We start from the raw sequence: 19,590 nt of genomic DNA, 5'->3' as shown, positions 1-19,590 counted from the left end.
GTCTTTGATCGAAAACCTTATGCATGCAACACATTAAAACACTTGGTCGAAAATACAGTATGTCGAAATCTGTATGCTCTTAGTAGAAATCCCTTTGCACTGTGTAGTATGTCGAAATAACCTATCTTGCTTGTCGAAATCTTGCTTTCTTCCTTTAAATGTCCATTAATCACTTTAAGTAAATAACAACTGAAAATATGATAATTAGTTTGGTTGAAATATTTGGCTTTGTTAAGTTAAACACTTATGTTTAGTGTCAATCTTTTTAAAGACCAAGTATTTTATTTTTTGTATTAACAGAGGCCACCCAAAATGTTGTTTTTCGAAAGAAAGGAGAGGAATAACATTTTAAAACATAACACCAAAGCTGAACAAAAACTGTACGATCTTCTTCGATCACCTAATCATTTTTTTTTATATCTCTTCAAGCCAAATTCAAATTTAGGTAATCCTTTGAATAAATCCAAAATGGATTGATCATGTGAATTTGTAATTCTAGAGTACATGTTTTAAGATGTTTTATGAAATGTTTCAACGTCAGATACAAAATAGGCAAATGTTCTAGTTAATGTTTCAACATCATGCAAACAAACAAATAAAACACAGAAAAATAAATGACAAAAAAGTAAAAGACACGGTGAGTTTGTTAACCCAATTCAGTGACACATTGGGATTCTCTATCATTTATTACTCATTTCTTTAATTATTTAATTTATCTTTTCAATATCTTTAATAAAGGATAATTTTATAAAATTACTTATAATTTTGCTTTTCCATACACAATTGATTATGTTTCTTAATCTTTATGAAATGGTCAAAACAACTTATAATTTAAAACATAAGGAGTATTATATTTATATTTACCAAAATAGGTTGTTTTGTCTTGTCAAATAAGCAAACAGGTCGTTATGGTCTTCAAGCTAGGCTTAAAAAGTTTTTTTTTTAAAAATTTTAAAGCATGATATTTTTAGCTAAATAAAACTTGCAAAAAATTATTTGTAATAATCATTTAAAAAATATATGACTTGGCGTGGGCTTGTCATTATTGACTATATATTATCTTTTTTAAAGAACTATATTGTCATCTTATACCATTCAAATCAACATTAGAAAGAACCAAACATAGACATCAGACTCCAAAGTCACACGTCAACACCCTCAAACTAATTCAAATGAGTTTTACTATATAATTAATTATTATCGATATATAATAATCCTATTAAAAATTACTTATGAAGACCATGCTAATGTTTTAGATTGATTACTACATTTCAAAATTTAATTCCCTACTTAAAATCATTGTCATCTTCATCATCGTCTGTTGTATCTTAACTCAATGTTCTTCTTAATTATAAATTATATATTTTATATTAGTCAAATAAATGACAATTTTTTTCGAGGAAGTAAGTTAATATTGTTATAATATAAAGTTAATCTTGACAAAAAAATAATAAAGTTAATCACAACTATATTATTTAATTTGAATATGACCGTACAATGAGTTTTTTTTTCTTCCTTACATAAAAATAAAGCAAATTTAAAAGTGATAAATGGAAATAAATATGATTAAGCATCTTATATAGCTACACTGCGCAAGACAACAGTCTCAATGGTAAGTCCTGGTCCAAAGCCGAATAGCACACCCCATTCATGCCCTTCTCCGGTTGTCTTCAAACCATTTTGAGTTGATTTCTTTCTCATTTCATCCAAGATAAACAATACACATGCACTTGACATATTTCCATATTCACTTAGCACCTCCCGTGTGGCTCTCATCTTTTCGGGCTTTAAGGCTAACTTTTGCTCTACTTGGTCTAAAATTGCAGGTCCACCAGGGTGTGCAATCCAAAAGATTGAGTTGTAATCAGAGATTCCCAATGGTTGGAAAGCCTCAACTAATGCTTTATTTATATTTTTTGACACAATCCCAGGAACATCTTTAAGAAGGTGAAATGTTAACCCAGCTTCACGAAGATGACCATCAATGGCACCTTCACTATCAGGAGCAATTGTTTGTGCTGTCCAAATCATCTCAAATATAGGTTTTTCAATTTCTGGTACCGGATCAGACCCAACAATAAGTGCAGCTGCTCCATCTCCAAATAGTGCTTGTCCAACAAGACTGTCCAAGTGTGTATCACTGGGACCACGAAATGTGACTGCAGTGACTTCAGAACAAACAACTAACACACGAGCACCTTTGTTGTTCTCAGCCAAATCCTTAGCCAAACGAAGTACCGTGCCACCTGCAAAACAACCTTGCTGGTACATCATGTATCTTTTTACATATGGACGAAGACCTAAGAGTTTAGTGAGTTGATAATCGGCCCCAGGCATGTCTACACCGCTTGTGGTGCAAACGATTAAGTGAGTAATCTTTGACTTTGGTTGACCCCATTCTTTTATAGCCTTCACTGCAGCCTCCTTCCCTAGTCTAGGTACTTCTACCACCACCATGTCTTGTCTAGCATCCAATGAAGGTGCCATGTATTCACAAACATTAGGATTCTCTTTTAAAATCTCCTCTGTTAGATACATGTATCTTCTTTTGATCATGGATTTGTCACCTGAAGTTATAAAGAAATAACATTTATCAGTACAACAGTTTTGGGATAATACCAAACTAATTAATCACATAATAATATGTTCATAATGCACATAATTTTCATTGTTAAATGTTATAGACTATAGTTATATGTCTGCACCGCTACTTAGTGGTGAATAATACTGCTATTTGTTGCCTTAAAAAAAATACTCCTATTTGTTAAAAAAATTGTTGGACATACACAATGTATGCTGTACCCTTCTGATCAAAGTTTTTACATACTCAAAGGTTACAACATAAATAATAGCATACTTACACATGCGTTGAAATTTTTCTTTGAGCTCAGTTTTGTGTTCGCTATTTGTGATTTTAAAGTAAAAATCAGGATATGTGCTTTGTTCAACACAGTTTGCTGGATTTGCAGTGCCAATGGCCAATATGGTTGCAGGACCTTCTGCCCTTTGAGCCTTGCGAATTTCAGATACACTCACCATCTTGGTATTTTTGGTAGTTTCTATGTAGCAAATATATGATATATATATATATTGGTATGAAACTAAATATGTAATGTATTTTGAACTTAGTATTTGTTGTAGAAAGGAAAGGGTGAAGAGTGTTGTGGTGAAAACATGTTTGAGAGAAGAGGATTATATATGAATGGAAGATTTGGAAATTAAAGGGAGATGGTGGATATTGGATTGGAGGGTAGCTGAGCATCACGTGTTTGACTAGAGCACTTTGAAACACTTTCCATTTTGACAAATATTATATTATATTCAACAACCAAAACAAGATACTTTTGTTAATCTGGCTGGCTCAACGTGCATGAATGTGTCCAAGACATTCCATGTGTGAGTTTGGTGGAAAATATCCACATGACTTTGAAGCCCTCTCTACCCTCTTTTTATTATTTTAATAAACAATAATTTGCTACATTTTATGCATTAATTTTGTGAAATAAAGGTACGTACATGCATCGCAACCAAGTGTTGTATACAGTGATCTTATTCAAAGATTAAAAAACTAACAGTATATTTCGACAAAGTATAAGACTCTATTATGTGTGGAGTTAGACACCGTTAATTGGCAAGTTCTACGCTACATCCAAAATTTTTAAAAGAAAAATTATTTTCTATTACCTATATTTATAAAAACCAAATCTTATTTATCAAAAACGTCGACGAAATTTGGTTATTTTTTACATTAAAATATAATTTTTTTTAGTATGATTTCTATAAATAATGAAACAATGTTTTTTCTTATAAAATGATAGTTTTTAAAATATAAATGTCAACAAAAAACTTTTTATTTCATAAAAGTGATATTTAATTTATAGATTTTTGAAGCAAGAATAACGATACACCTTAATTTACGAAAGTACAGTAGTGTAATAAAAATATTGGTCTATAGGGACTAGAGTTACAAATATCTTTCTCTAAGTTAATTAACTAAATGTTGGATTTTTAGATTTGGTTTAAATGTTTGAGTGGTTTTTTTTTTTTTTGAGTGGTTGATGATTGATTGTTTTATGAAAATATGCAATTTAATAATAAAAAATGTTTTGACATTATTGGAGTTCATCACAACAATAAACAATCCAAATTTTAACCTTTTTTTAATATTAGGGAGATCAAATCCTAAGGGTGGTAACTCTAATCTTTGTCCTCTTTCAAAGCTTACCTCAAACGTTTTAAATAAGGGAGAGAGAAACCTTTCAGCACATTACACAAACGAGAAAGAAACAAGAAACATAGCTCAACGTGATTTTCATCCGACACTTATTTTTATTTCTATAGATTGCTAGTTTGTTACTAGCCTACTAGTATGAATGTTTGTTATTGTTATTAGAAATTTTTTTTGTTGGATAAATTAATTTAGTGTTAGTTGAATCTTAGATTTTTGTTGGATATATAAATTAATTTTTTTTTGGTAGTGAGGATAAATTGATTTAGTGTTAGTTGAAACTTTTGTAAACTTAGATTTTTGTTGGATAAATTAATTTAGTGTTAGTTGAAACTTTTGTAAACTAAGTTTTGATGATATTTGACAATTAATTTGAACAAACTAAGTTACGATGATATTTCTATTCCTATAGGTTGCTAGTTTAATTTAGTTTTAGTAGAATTTTAGGTTTTTCTTAGGGCAATGAACGATATGAAGAAAGAACACGGTTGTGTATATTTTATGAACAAACTTTGTTTATTTCCTAGCTTTTTGAATGAATAAAGGTTTTTTTTTTTCAAATGAATAAAAGTTTATTGTTCGCTAGTTTGCTACTAATTTCCGAGATTGGAAAAGATTGAAGCTCTTCAACCAACTTTTCAAAACTAGATCGGAAAAACGAGATTGGAACACGATTGGAGCTTCAATGAGCTTCAATTGATGAATGAATCAAAACGATTGAATCTTCAATCAGCTTCATCGTTCGATTGGAAAATTGTATGAGTTTGGAATTTTGTGTCTGAACAGAGAAGAGAATGGAAAATTGGAGAAAAAGAGTGGAAAATTGTGTTTGAAAGGATTTTTTTTGTTTGAACAAAGAAAGATGGACTTGAAATTGAGTGGGCTTAGAGAAATGAGCTTAGAAAATGGAAAATGTTTTTCAGACTTCAATCAATGTTTTATTTTTTTACATAAGTCATAAATATACAAGGTTATTAATTTACTTTTAATTTTTTTTATTAATTTAATTTACTTATAGGAATCAAATATATGTCTAGTAAAATATATGAGCGAAGACTCACTTTGTTATATTGTGGATAATTTATGGTTCATTTTGGATCTTGTCTTCTTTTTATTTTTAAATTCTATAAAGATGCATGCTTTTTATTTTTTTTTATTTTTTTTATTTTATCACATGGACTATTTTATAGTTTTAAATATTGTCATGAACCTAATTATCCTTTTTTAAATAAAAAAGAGAAAATTATTAAATTATTCTTGCACACACAATAAATACTGTTCTCATGCTTCACCAAATGTTTCATTAAGGCACTGGAAAAATATGGCAATAGTTGTCTTGGCCTCCATGAATCTGTTGTGCGGGAAAAATTTCTTAAGAAATCTCTCTTAAAATTCATACCAATTTGAATTGACCATGTGTTGGTTTATCTAAGTACCGCTTTGTTGCTTTCCCGATTAATGAATGAAGGCAACAATATCGTAAACACAATCTCCTCCTCCTCTTCTTCTTCTCCTTCTTTGGTGTTGCAATTGTACCAACAAGTTCATATATTCTTGTATAATGGTAATATGCTTTGATCTGTCATGGTTCTACTCTATACAACAGAAACTCAACACTCTCTTCCAAGGGTTAGAAAAAAAAGAAAGTAAATTGAGCATATAATTTTTTTACTGAACTTTGCAGTATCGGTTATCAAATATTTTTCTTGCTTAGAAATTTGTTACAAAAAGTAAATGTACGCACAATCAAAGTAAAATTGCAAAATTGCTTTGAATGATAAAAATCACTACTATGCTAAAATATAAGACACAAGTTCCCAACAACAACGCCATTGATAGCTAATAGTGGCAATAAAAGTATTTGTTTTATCGTATCCACAGAGACTTGCGGTACATTTTTGCTGTTCAGCTACTTATATTATCTTAAGTAGGGTTGAATAAGGTTTTTTTTTTTTTTTTTTGTTGTGGCCGGGATTTGAACCCCGAATCTTGCATATTTTTATGCATTGTCCATACCAACTGAGCTAAGCTCATTAGGACAGGGTTGAATAAGGTTTAGTAGTGCATAAACTAAATCAACATTAAAAGTAATGAAAATCACATATAAACAGACATGCTTTGAATATATTTCATTAACTATTCCTCTGATGTATCCTCGTGATAGATTACATACTTTCAAGTTTTTGGTTATTTCTTCACCTATCGTTCTTCGTACATTATTATTCCCGGCAAATCACGAGAGACCTATCGTACCAATTAAATTCTGATTCTTGACTCAGTTAATCTATATGATAACATTACAATCCAACAATGTTTTGTGACTGTAAAAGGCAACTTAGTTTATCTGATTGACTGAGTCATTTGTTGGATTGCTTAGCGAGTTTCTCAATACTTAGATCAATCCTTATTCTTTTACCCCTCTTTACATTCCTTTATCTCCCACACTATAATTAAAATGAAAACAGGTCAAAACAAATATGGAGCAAACTGTCGGTTTTCTTGCAATACAAGTTAATATGCACGTTATAAAAATTCGTCATTCAAATAACATAGTATTCCTACAATTAATGAATGGTAACCATCCACGTGCCACCATCTAGAGAGTTCTAAGATAATAACAAAAAGATAAGAATTTAAATAAAAACCATTATATTCAAAACATTAAATAAAATATCTTAAGTTTATAATTATTGGGTCAACTATAAGTCCTCTATCAGTACAACATGTTACCAATACACTATTTAACATTGATAGTCAAATTGAACTCTATTTATTCTTGTTACATGGAAATTCAAGCAAGCTTAAAAGTAATAGAACAAAATAAAAGAAAACAATATAAAGCATCTCATATAACCATACTATGGAGAACAACAGTTTCAATGGTAAGTCCAGGTCCAAAGCCGAACAACACTCCCCATTTAAGTCCTTCTCCTGTGGTCTCAAGTCCCTCTTGAGCTGATCTCTTTCTCATTTCATCCAATATAAACAATACACAAGCACTTGACATGTTACCATATTCACTAAGTACTTCCCTAGTGGCCTTCATCTTTTCCGGTTTCAAAGCTAACTTTTGTTCAACATGGTCCAAAATTGCAGGTCCGCCTGGGTGGACAATCCAAAAAATTGCATTGTAATCAGAGATGCCTAATGGTTGGAATGCCTTAACTAGTTCTTTATCGATGTTCTTTGAGATAATTTCAGGGACATCTTTACGAAGATTAAATGTTAGTCCAACTTCACGAAGTTGGCCGCTAATTGCTTCTTCACTATCTAGAGCTATTGTTTGTGCAGTCCAAACAAGCTCAAAGAGAGGTTTCTCAATTTTTGATATCGGATCGGAGCCAACAATGACTACAACAGCTCCATCACCAAATAATGCTTGTCCAACAAGGTTGCTCATGTCAGTTTCATTAGGGCCACAAAATAGTGATGTAGTGACTTCAGAACATATTACCAACACAAGAGCATCTTTATTGTTCTCAGCCAAGTCCTTGGCCTAACGTAGAACAGTGCCCCCTGCAAAGCATCCTTGTTGGTATATCATATACCGTTTCACATCCGGGCAAAGACCTAAGAGTTTTGTGAGTTGGTAATCGGCACCAGGCATGCCTATACCACTCATGGTGCAAAATATTAAGTGTGTAATCTTTGACTTTGGTTGGCCCTATTCTTTTATAGCTTTCACTGCAGCCTCATTTCCTAGCCTAGGCACGTCTCGCACCACCATGTCTTGCCTAGCATCCAAAGAAGGTGTCATATAAGTGCAAAAATTAGGATTCTCTTTCAAAATAGCTTCTGTTTGGTACATGTATCTTCTCTTGATCATTGATTTTTCACCTAAAGTAATTATAAATAATTGACATTAGTATAACAAAATCTTTGGCAATACCAAAATCAATCATATAATAAGATCTTGTAATGCAATATTTATTATCGATATAGTAGGAAAAATTATAATCACAAGTGACTTCTAAAACAATGATATTTTTTTATGAGCTAAACATATATTTGTTTTCTGTATTTAATTTTTTTTACATCTTTTTGTCTTAACCCTCCCGTTTTCATGAGAAGATGGCCTAAAAATCTGGAGTTTAAACGTAAGTAAAGTATGACTAGTAATTGCTTCAGTCAAAATTCAAACTCTTATTCTACCTAACTTAACGATTTGTCTTTAAATAAATTTGTTTTTTTATAACTAGCAGGTTTCTTAAGACAAAAATATAAAATAATAAATAAAATATATGATTGTGTCTAATTATTGATGATTTCTTCTATGTCAAATTTCAAGAGAATGAAGACTTAAATAGAAGTATGTTAACTTTTGTCTGATCGTTACCTAACGATAAGGAAATGGGAACCAAAGTTCAAGCTTCATCAAGAAACTATTACCAAAGTTCAAGGTGTTAAAATCACGTTTTAACTCGTATAATGATTTGATCTCACATTTTTGGATATGAATTTCAAGTTAAATCGCTTATAAAATCGAAACTGAGTAAAATTGGACCTGAACCACCATGGTATTATAAAGCTGCATAGTCTAGCTTTTATAACCACCAAAAATACCCATCATGATCAACTGTCATATAAACACTTAACGTGCTAACTCATGCAGTGTGACAGAAAGCTTAACAAAATATATATATTGATCAACATCTTACAAATTCAGAAATGGTTTTGCCTATTCATATAGATTTTAACTAGAGATTAAAAGAATACTAGAGATCGAAAATAAATGTTAATGGAAAGTATCTAAAAATAATACTAATAGATTAAAAGAATACTTACAAATGCGCTGAAATTTCTCTCTGAGTTGCGTCTTGTGCTCGCTATTTGCGATTCTGAAGTATAGAAATCAGGATATGTGCTTTGTTCAACACAATTTGGTGGATTTGCAGTTCCTATGGCCAAGATGATTGCAGGGCCTTCTGCCCTGCCCTATGATTCTTGTGAATATCTATTTTATTGTTGTAAGGCGAGTATTCTCTACGTACAATCGTAGAAACTAGTCCATAAAGACGGATAGAACCATGATAGAAAATAAAGTTCTTCCTCAAGAACTTTAACGCTCCTTCACTCACCATCTTGATATATTAACCTTCTAATAATAGCAACTATATAGTATGTTGGTAAACAGTATTTTTGTTGTATATATAGAAAAGGAATGAGTACGATGTGTGATGATGGATTGGAACAGATCATTAAGGTTTCTCATTATTGGAATATATGTTAGTGCATACTGAATTGAAGGGTAGCTAAACATCGTACGCTTCACTAAAATACTTGTAACATTTTCATCGTGCAATTTTTTTCACATTGAATACAACTTGGTGCTAATACAATACTATATATGTCTGGCTGTCACATGTATGAGTTTGGTCTTTCCCCTATTCCTATTGTGTTTTATTTAATATTTAGTAAGCAATAATTGGCCATTAGACTAAACATGGCTGTGAGCTCTTTTTGTCTTTTTAACTCTTCGATTTCTAGGAAAATAACATTGTCGTAGTTCGAATTTAAGTTCATTAGTAAGTAAAATTTGAACAATGATATATTGTTCTAGTAAATATTTGAAATGAATTCTTCTAACAATTAGTTCTTAACTAAAGTTTATTAATCATTTGAGTATATCACTCGATTAACAATATTGTTGCGAGTTTATACCTAAAAAAATATTGTTGCAAGTTTAGTTACTTTCTGTCATTTTTTTAGGTAAATACGTTGTGTCATTTGTTATTTAAAAAAAAAGAGGAGATCGACTTCAATTTATATTTAGACATTAAAATATATACACATTTGAGACGTGCTTTAAGGATATTATAAAGTACGTGCGGAAAAGAAAATATACATGAATGTCCTTATCAAATGTTTATCTTTTGATTTTAATAACAAGTCTTTAATTTTTTTAAGAAACTATAAAATTTATGTTTATAAAAAGTCATTTTTTTTAAGAAACTATAAACATGACTCAATTATTATAAGTAAAATCGACAACATACACACACACATATAGAATAATGATTAACCTCATTAATTTTTTTTTTTATGTAATGAAAAAAATTGTATTCAACTATCATTTATTTATTTTTTGACAAAAAAAACTATCATTTATTTTTGTAAAAAGAAACTATAATTTCTTAACATTTAATTTTACATGACAACTACTTTTATTGAAGAATATTTTGAGAATCTATCTAATTGAGACTTAAGATACTCATTTGCCTACGAATTCCCATTATAGCTCTTCTACCATATGTTTAGAGTTTTTTTTTTTTTTTTGTTAAGGGACTATATGTTTAGAGTTCTGACACATACCATTCTTTTTTTGTCAATTTCATCTTCATTTTGATATGCCGCTTCATTATTTTCTGCAATGAATCACTAAAGAATGCGATTGAAAAATATAATTCAAAATTGCATCTTGTTTTGGGTAATTTTGATTTCACATACAAAGAATTAAAATCATTGTATTATTTAATTGTCACTTGCTTCTTCTTTTTTATATATATTTTTTATTGTGTAAAAAAACCTCTTACTTTTTAATTCGTTCTAATAAGTGACATGTTGTTACTTTTTCATTTCGTTTTTACTTTGACATCGTTGTCCATCGATCAACTTAGATGGAAGCGTTCGGTCAATCTAAAATGGCGATGACGTGAGAACTATGTTATCCATATTTGGCCAGCATAGTTTGAATGGATTGGTCGAGTTAGACGCGTTTTGGTATGATCTTTCCATGATATTCAAGAGATTTTAATTCAACCCAAAACATAGGAAAAAAAATCAAGGCTTACAACGATAGACGATATGAATAATTTAGTTTGACTGATTCATGATCTTTGTTTGTGTTTAATTATGTTGGTTTACGTTGTTGAAATTGTTATGTATAATGTAGTTTGTTGTTGTCGTTATAGAATTTGATTTATTGATAACTTTTTCCTGTTTTATGTGTTCTAAACATAGTTCAAATTATATAATCTTAAACGTGTCAAATCTCTTGAATCAGAAATTTTAACACAACTTGTGCATATTTTATGAACTAATACTAGGCATGAGTTGGGATTATATAATCTAAAATAATCTAGAATTTAGATTGTGACGTTAATTACAAGCAATGTTTGAACGGTTTATTGTGGTGTGACTAATGCCTTTTTGACAAGTTTGAATAATTTTAAACGTTTCCTTGATTGTAGATACAATTTAGGATGGTGTCGTGGCTATAAATAGCTTTACATTACTCTCCATTTTCATTGTGAGAATAAACTAATTTATAAAAGTCGAACAAATTTGAAAGCATACAAATGAAAATAAACTAATTAAGCTTATCATATAGCCACACTGTGCAAAACAACGGTTTCAATGGTAAGTCCAGGTCCAAAGCCGAACAACACACCCCAATCAAGCCCTTCTCCTGTGGTCTTAAGCCCCTCTTGAGAAGATTTCTTTCGCATCTCATCTAAGATAAACAATACACATGCACTTGACATGTTACCATATTCACTAAGTACTTCTCTAGTGGCTTTCATCTTTTCAGGTTTTAAGCCTAACTTTTGTTCAACTTGATCAAGAATTGCGGGTCCACCTGGATGAGCAATCCAAAAGATTGAGTTGTAATCAGAAATGTTTAATGGTTGGAAAGCATCGATCAATGCTTTATCAATGTTCTTTGAAACAATCCCAGGAACATCTTTAAGAAGGTGAAATGTTAGACCAGCTTCACGAAGATGACCGTCAATGGCCCCCTCACTGTCTGGAGCAATTGTTTGTGCAGTCCAAACCATCTCAAATATAGGTTTCTCAATTTCTGGTATTGGGTCAGAACCAACAATGAGTGCAGCAGCTCCATCTCCAAAGAGTGCTTGTCCAACAAGACTGTCCAAATGAGTATCACTAGGACCACGGAATGTCACTGCAGTAACTTCAGAACAAACAACCAACACACGAGCACCTTTATTATTCTCAGCCAAGTCCTTGGCCAAACGAAGCACCGTCCCACCTGCAAAGCATCCTTGTTGGTACATCATGTATCTCTTCACATATGGACGAAGACCTAAGAGTTTTGTGAGTTGGTAATCGGCACCAGGCATGTCTACACCACTTGTGGTACAAAATATTAAGTGTGTAATCTTTGATTTTGGTTGGCCCCATTCTTTTATAGCCTTCACTGCAGCCTCCTTTCCTAGTCTAGGCACCTCTACCACCACCATGTCTTGCCTAGCATCCAATGAAGGTGCCATGTATTCGCATACACTAGGATTTTCTTTCAAAATCTCTTCAGTAAGATACATGTATCTCCTCTTGATCATAGATTTATCACCTGAAGTAGTTATAAAGAAATATCATTAGTAGAACAATTTTCGGATATCATCAAAATCAATCAAATAATAATAGGTCTTTTAATGAAAATAATATGTATCAATTTGGTAGGCAAATTTCATATCACTGGTGATTCTACTATATTTGGATCATGTTATATGTAATTTAACTATTCTGATCATAAAAATAATAATGCAAAAAAGTACTTACACATGCGTTGAAATTTTTCTTTGAGTTCGACTTTATGCTCACTGTTTGTGATTTTAAAGTAAAAATCAGGATATGTGCTTTGTTCAACACAGTTTGCTGGATTTGCAGTGCCAATGGCCAATATGGTTGCAGGACCTTCTGCCCTTTGAGCCTTGCGAATTTCAGATACACTCACCATCTTGGTATTTTTGGTAGTTTCTATGTAGCAAATATATGATATATATATATATTGGTATGAAACTAAATATGTAATGTATTTTGAACTTAGTATTTGTTGTAGAAAGGAAAGGGTGAAGAGTGTTGTGGTGAAAACATGTTTGAGAGAAGAGGATTATATATGAATGGAAGATTTGGAAATTAAAGGGAGATGGTGGATATTGGATTGGAGGGTAGCTGAGCATCACGTGTTTGACTAGAGCACTTTGAAACACTTTCCATTTTGACAAATATTATATTATATTCAACAACCAAAACAAGATACTTTTGTTAATCTGGCTGGCTCAACGTGCATGAATGTGTCCAAGACATTCCATGTGTGAGTTTGGTGGAAAATATCCACATGACTTTGAAGCCCTCTCTACCCTCTTTTTATTATTTTAATAAACAATAATTTGCTACAATGATGTTAATGAAGACAAAAAAAACAACACTATATTTTAGATACAATATAAGTCTCTATCTGACAAGGATAACAATTCTGTGTGATAGGTTGTGGAGCATCAGAGACGGCTGATCATGTGTTTCTATTCTACCCTACTCTTGTTTCTCTTTGGAGTCTTGTTAGATTGCAGATTGGTGTGGCATCTGTCGACCCGAATCAATTACAAGACCATTTTGTTCATTCTTCAAGTGGTATACGAGTGTGTCGCTCCTTTATGCAGCTCCTTTGACTTTGTTATGTTTGGGTTTTATGGTGTAAGCGCAACAACATATTTTATTCAAGAATAAGGAAAACAGGAAAACTCCGCTCACCAATTGTTAGATAAAGTTAAATTACATTCTTCTTGGTGGATGAAGGCTTATAATGCAGATATTGGTTTGAACTTTCATATGTGTTGGTCGAACCCGTTTGTGTGTATGGGTATAGGCTAATTCCTTTTCTTTTCCTTTGATTTTGACTACTCAGTATGTAAACCTGTAAACTTTTGAGGTCCTTGTTGGCACACCTTGTGTTTGCAAGGACTCGATCTCTTGGTGTTAATATATTCCATTTTTGTTTGTTAACAAAAATAGTTTATATATGTATAGGAAAATGCTATTTCTAGGGAAGGAATTTACTAGCGAATTTTTCCAGAAACAACTAGCAATCTCTTATTGCTGGATTTATTGTTCACCTCCTTTGTTTTCCGCCACATCTTCTTGAATTGTGACGAGTAGTGTGTTGTGATTGGCTGCTCATAATTCTTGAATCTTGAAGATTTCGTGATGCCATCTTTCTTAAAATATAGCACCGCTCATATGCATAAACTCGTATATGATCAAAGTATAGTTGTTTGATAATAGTTGTCTCTCATGAATTTTTAAGCGATATTTTACAAATTTATTAAGATTTTTCTGAATTGCTACTTCAAGTAACATATTAACTATATTTTTGGTGTTTCATTTTTAAATAACATAATTAAAAAACATTTAAATTTAGATTAAAAGGAAAAATTTTATCTTGATCCTTTATCTTAATTTAAAATTTTAAACAAACTTTTTATTTTAATTTTAGATAAAAATGTCATTTCTCTTTCTAAACGACAACAACATTGGACATAATTTTAGTCGATTTTGAAATGTGATTTGTCATTATGTATTTATTTCGGAATACTGGTGCAACTGGAGTCAATTAAAATGTAAACCAAAATTCTTTCATTCATTTAATAATAGCAAAACTGACATCCAAATTCAAATTAGCAAGAAGACTAATTAAAAATAAAATTACGAATTAGAGATTTGACATCTATTACCACAAGCTATATGAGTGATCGTCAGTGCATGAGACATCAACAATGAACACTTCATAGTAAGCTTATATAAAAATGTACAAAAGAATGTATTGTCACCGAAAATGTCAACGGGATAGGGCGAGGTAATCACCTTCTCCCCATCCTTGCCACCCAAAGTACCCTCATCTCCGAGGGGACCTCATCAATATAAACAAATAATCAATTTTCTATTATTTTTAATAAAATTGTGTTGGTATATTAAGTGTGGGTAAAAGAGTCTCATATTAGATGGAAAAGTGGATATTGAGCACTATATAAATGAGAAGATTCATAAATCTAATGTTTTAAAGTTTTGGGTTAAAATATGGTGCTGATGTAACTATATATTTTTTAATCCAAAAAATTTATTGATAGAGAATATTCATATAACAAGAAATACAAGGAGGACAAAGGAACATGCTAATAAACATAACAACTACCAAATATCAACCGGAATTGAGTGCACTATAGAGGAAAAGAAAACAAAATCTTCTCCTAAAACTAAAATGCACAACTACTGCCAAAGAGCAATTAAGCCACCAAAACTAACTGCTTGTCAATAAGTCCCCCTAATTCACAACTCAGATCAGCTACTTTTGACATATACTCATTTTTATATGAAAAATCGGAGATATAATTATCATTTGCGACTTGCTAACCATTGCCCTATTGGTTTCAATAACATTTTGACTTTTAAAAAGTTAAATTTATCACTTTTCATTATTTTTCAATGCTATATTTCTATTTTTATCCCCTTATTCAATGCCTCAAGAATAATGGTTAGCATTCTCCTTATTATTTTATGCAAATATGTTATTAATTAATAGTTAAGGGGCGTGACTATATTTATTTTAAATAAGTAACAAATGCTAAAATAAAATCAATTAACAATATTTGCGAGAAAAAGAAGAAGCTACAAACAGTATATTCGTCTTAACATCAATGGTACATGAACTATGTCTTTATTCTTACATGGAATTTCAAGTTTAAAAGTAATACAATAAAATAAAACAATCAAGAAATTTATATAGCCACGCTATGGAGAACAACTGTTTCAATGGTGAGTCCAGGTCCAAAGCCAAACAACACACCCCAGTCAAGGCCTTCACCTGTGGTTTTAAGTCCCTCTTGAGCCGATTTCTTTCTCATCTCATCCAAGATGAACAATACACATGCGCTTGACATGTTACCATATTCACTAAGTACTTCCCTAGTGGCCTTCATTTTTTCAGGTTTTAAGCCTAACTTTTCTTCAACTTGGTCTAGAATTGCGGGTCCACCTGGGTGAGCAATCCAGAAGATTGAATTATAATCAGAGATGTTTAATGGTTGGAAAGCCTCGACCAATGCTTTATCAATGTTCTTTGAAACAATCCCAGGAACATCTTTAAGAAGGTGAAATGTTAGACCAGCTTCACGAAGGTGACCATCAATGGCTCCCTCACTGTCTGGAGCAATTGTTTGTGCAGTCCAAACCATCTCAAATATAGGTTTCTCAATTTCTGGTATTGGGTCAGAACCAACAATGAGTGCAGCAGCACCATCTCCAAATAGTGCTTGTCCAACAAGACTGTCCAAATGAGTATCACTAGGACCACGGAATGTCACTGCAGTAACTTCAGAACAAACAACCAACACACGAGCACCTTTATTGTTCTCAGCCAAGTCCTTGGCCAAACGAAGCACCGTCCCACCTGCAAAACATCCTTGTTGGTACATCATATACCTCTTCACATATGGACGAAGACCTAAGAGTTTGGTGAGTTGGTAATCAGCGCCAGGCATGTCTACACCACTTGTGGTGCAAAAGATCAAGTGTGTAATCTTTGATTTTGGTTGGCCCCATTCTTTTATAGCTTTCACTGCAGCCTCCTTTCCTAGTCTAGGTACTTCTACCACCACCATGTCCTGCCTAGCATCCAATGACGGTGCCATGTATTCACATACACTTGGATTTTCTTTCAAAATTTCTTCGGTAAGATACATGTATCTCCTCTTGATCATGGATTTATCACCTGAAGTAGTTAAAGAAATTACATTAGTACAACCACTTTTGGGAAATACCAAAACCAATCACATGATAATTGGTCTTTTAATGCAAATAATTAGAAAAATAAAAGATAGAAGAAAAGAATACTTACACATGCGTTGAAATTTTTCTTTAAGTTCAACTTTGTGCTCACTGTTTGTGATTTTGAAGTAAAAATCAGGATATGTGCTTTGTTCAACACAGTTGGCTGGATTTGCAGTGCCAATGGCCATGATGGTGGCAGGGCCTTCTGCCCTCTGAGCCTTGCGAATTTCAGATACACTCACCATCTTGATATGGTTCACAGTACTTTGTTGTATAAAAGGAAAAGGCTGAAGTGAAGAGTGTTTGTTGTGGTGGAAATAATATATTTGGGGTGAGATGGTTTTATATGAAGGGAAATAGTGAACATTGGAGGAGGGTAGGTAGCTGAACATCACGTGCTTCACTCTCAAACACTTGTTTCATTTTATATATTTTTTCAAACACAACTTTGGTCTTAATAATAAATAAATACTATATGGTTGGCTGGCTGGCTGGCTGGTCGTCTCTCAGCCTTGTAGGAGAGTTTGGTGGGAAATACTCGCATGATTTACAAGAACACACCCTTCTTTAGTATCTACCCTTTTTGTTAGATACACAATAACTCATGATATTTTATTAGGAAAATATTTTGGGAAATCTTAAGGTACATGCATAGCCATCTATAAGAACATGTTATTTACCAACTTGAGTTGTACATTACAAATGGGATTAAACTCTCAAAGATCAACTTTCAAATCTCAACTAAATAAATATATTCATATTTAGTATCTCATATATCTTAAATATAATTATCTTCGATAAAAGAAATATGTGAAATTAATGTTAACTTCTACTATGATGAGCAGCGTAACATGTTAGATAAATATCAATGAAATGTAGGGTTGAAGTTACAACAAGATGTTATTTTGTATAATTATTATTTTTTATATATTTTAGTCAAGTTTTATATAACTTTTCTTTTTTGAATAAACTAAAATGAGATATATTAACAATATCAAGAGTGATCGACCTACTTCGCACAAGGTGTATTAAAGTAGAACACACAAAGTTAATAGAAAGTCAAAGTCAAGCCTTACATGACTATATGTATATATCAAGAATAAGTTGGGGAAAAAGTCACGAGGAAAGAGTTCTAAAGCAATAAAAAAAGAGGAGAATTTTGTGCCAACTAAATATTTTAAAATTTCAATCGGGGTAGTTAAATTTCAATTGGTCAATCGTTTGAGCTATATGCCCACCTACCCACATTTAGACCAAACAAAAACATGGCTCCAAGTATAGATAACGTTAGAACAAAAACATGGCTGCAAGTATGGTTACGTTATATGTTAAAAGGTTGTTTTAGGGTGGAATAAAAAAAGTATAGGCCACTTATAAATTTATTCAATAGCCAATAAAAATTAATTTATGGGTACCATTTATAAATTTACTCATAAGATTAACTTTTATTGGTGGTTAGATAAATTATTCAATAGTCTTGTAAGTACATCTCAATTTTTAGATGTAAGAACAATTTTATGTAGGGGTTGAGGTTCGAACCTCCAGACTTTCACATTTAAAATGTGTGAGACTCTGCTATTAAGATATTTGAAAGAAAAAAAAATACCCACAATTTAGGCATCATCCATATTAGAATCAAATCAAGGACATGATGTCTCAGTGAGCTTAACTTAGTTGGTAAAAATAATTCATAATATATGCAAGGTTCAGGGTTCGAATCCCGGACACCAAAAAAAATCAAAGACATGATAAATCTGAAGATTCAAGTTAACAAACCATTTGCTCAAAAAAAAAAAAGTTAACAAACCAATTAAATTGATTTACTCTTTTTCTTTCTCCGTGCATTGAGTTCAAACTGAACCAAACCAATCAAGTAGTGTTGTCTCAAACAAAACCATTGTATTTTAACATTAAGTAGTGTTATCTCAAAAAATATGTATTTGAGGACTTTGGTTTATCATTATGGATTTTTTTTTGGATAATCTACATGGATTTTTTTTTGGATAATCTACATCGTTGAAGCGCATGCAAATGGGTTAGGATCCTCTTCATTTATGTGTTTTTTCATTTCTTCAATTTGGAGTGATAAAGACACATAAAATCTTGAAAAAAGTAAAATATAATTAATGATGGTGGGACCCACTAGCTATTTTTTGTATCTATTTCTCTCAAACTTGCAAAACACCATTTATGCGAAGGGGTTTGAGGAAGAAGACAAAAATGTAGAAAATGGAATAACAAGAAAAAAGGGGAAGTATATTCATGTCAACTTTGATTTATTTTGATTAGAAGAAATTATTAATGAATAATTAAAATAAATTATTTTGAAGAAAAATAACGAGTGATTATCAAAAAGATAGAGACAAAGTAACTAAATGTCAACACATACACATGGTGATGGAGTCCAGTTGTCGTTGCATAATCACATTAGTTGAATAGCGTTTTATAGATTCATGTTCTTTGGATTTTTTTAATCTCAATGACTAACTTAAGAGAATCAGACACTAATTTACTAATTTGAATAGTGTTTTATAGGTTAATTTTTTTAATCTCAATGACTAATTTAAGTTTGTCTTATAGAATCGTTGACTAATTTATGAATAGAATTTCCAATGATGCACTTAGGCTCTATTTGGAAGATTCAAGGAAAAAAGACTTTGGAAAAGAAAGGAAGAAGTGTAAGGAATTGGGATATTAAGTGGAGAAAGCTTTTCTAACTTTTTTTCATGATACAAAATCTCGGTAATTTGATGAATTCAAAATGTATTGTATTATGATTTTTGAGGATTTTTTAG

At 31.6% G+C, this 19,590-nt stretch overlaps 3 protein-coding genes and 1 pseudogene across 3 annotated transcripts; all 4 read right to left on the bottom strand.

Moving 5' to 3' along the window:
• Nucleotides 1-1,451: 1,451 nt before the first annotated feature.
• Nucleotides 1,452-3,174, bottom strand: LOC11436702 (chalcone synthase 4). Its single transcript, XM_003610804.4, has 2 exons — nt 2,862-3,174; nt 1,452-2,567 (listed from the first exon to the last, which is right to left on the bottom strand). Exons 1-2 carry the CDS (start codon nt 3,037-3,039, stop codon nt 1,576-1,578), a joined length of 1,170 nt encoding a protein of 389 aa, XP_003610852.1. The 5' UTR covers nt 3,040-3,174; the 3' UTR covers nt 1,452-1,575.
• A 3,715-nt stretch (nt 3,175-6,889) lies between these two features.
• Nucleotides 6,890-9,538, bottom strand: LOC25494499 (chalcone synthase 6-4-like; annotated as a pseudogene).
• A 1,842-nt stretch (nt 9,539-11,380) lies between these two features.
• Nucleotides 11,381-13,064, bottom strand: LOC25494498 (chalcone synthase 9). The gene is made up of 2 exons (XM_013597893.3): nt 12,752-13,064; nt 11,381-12,542 (listed from the first exon to the last, which is right to left on the bottom strand). The coding sequence occupies exons 1-2, from the start codon at nt 12,927-12,929 to the stop codon at nt 11,551-11,553; spliced, it is 1,170 nt and encodes a 389-aa protein (XP_013453347.1). The 5' UTR covers nt 12,930-13,064; the 3' UTR covers nt 11,381-11,550.
• Nucleotides 13,065-15,614: 2,550 nt separating this feature from the next.
• On the bottom strand, nt 15,615-17,123 carry LOC25494497 (chalcone synthase 9). Its single transcript, XM_013597892.3, has 2 exons — nt 16,863-17,123; nt 15,615-16,736 (listed from the first exon to the last, which is right to left on the bottom strand). Exons 1-2 carry the CDS (start codon nt 17,038-17,040, stop codon nt 15,745-15,747), a joined length of 1,170 nt encoding a protein of 389 aa, XP_013453346.1. The 5' UTR covers nt 17,041-17,123; the 3' UTR covers nt 15,615-15,744.
• Between the last annotated feature and the right edge of the window lie 2,467 nt (nt 17,124-19,590).

Source organism: Medicago truncatula, chromosome 5, assembly GCF_003473485.1.
Source record: "Medicago truncatula cultivar Jemalong A17 chromosome 5, MtrunA17r5.0-ANR, whole genome shotgun sequence".
Taxonomy (NCBI): Eukaryota; Viridiplantae; Streptophyta; class Magnoliopsida; order Fabales; family Fabaceae; genus Medicago; species Medicago truncatula.
Note: the sequence above shows the minus strand (reverse complement) of the source record. Positions and strands in the feature narration are given on the sequence as shown.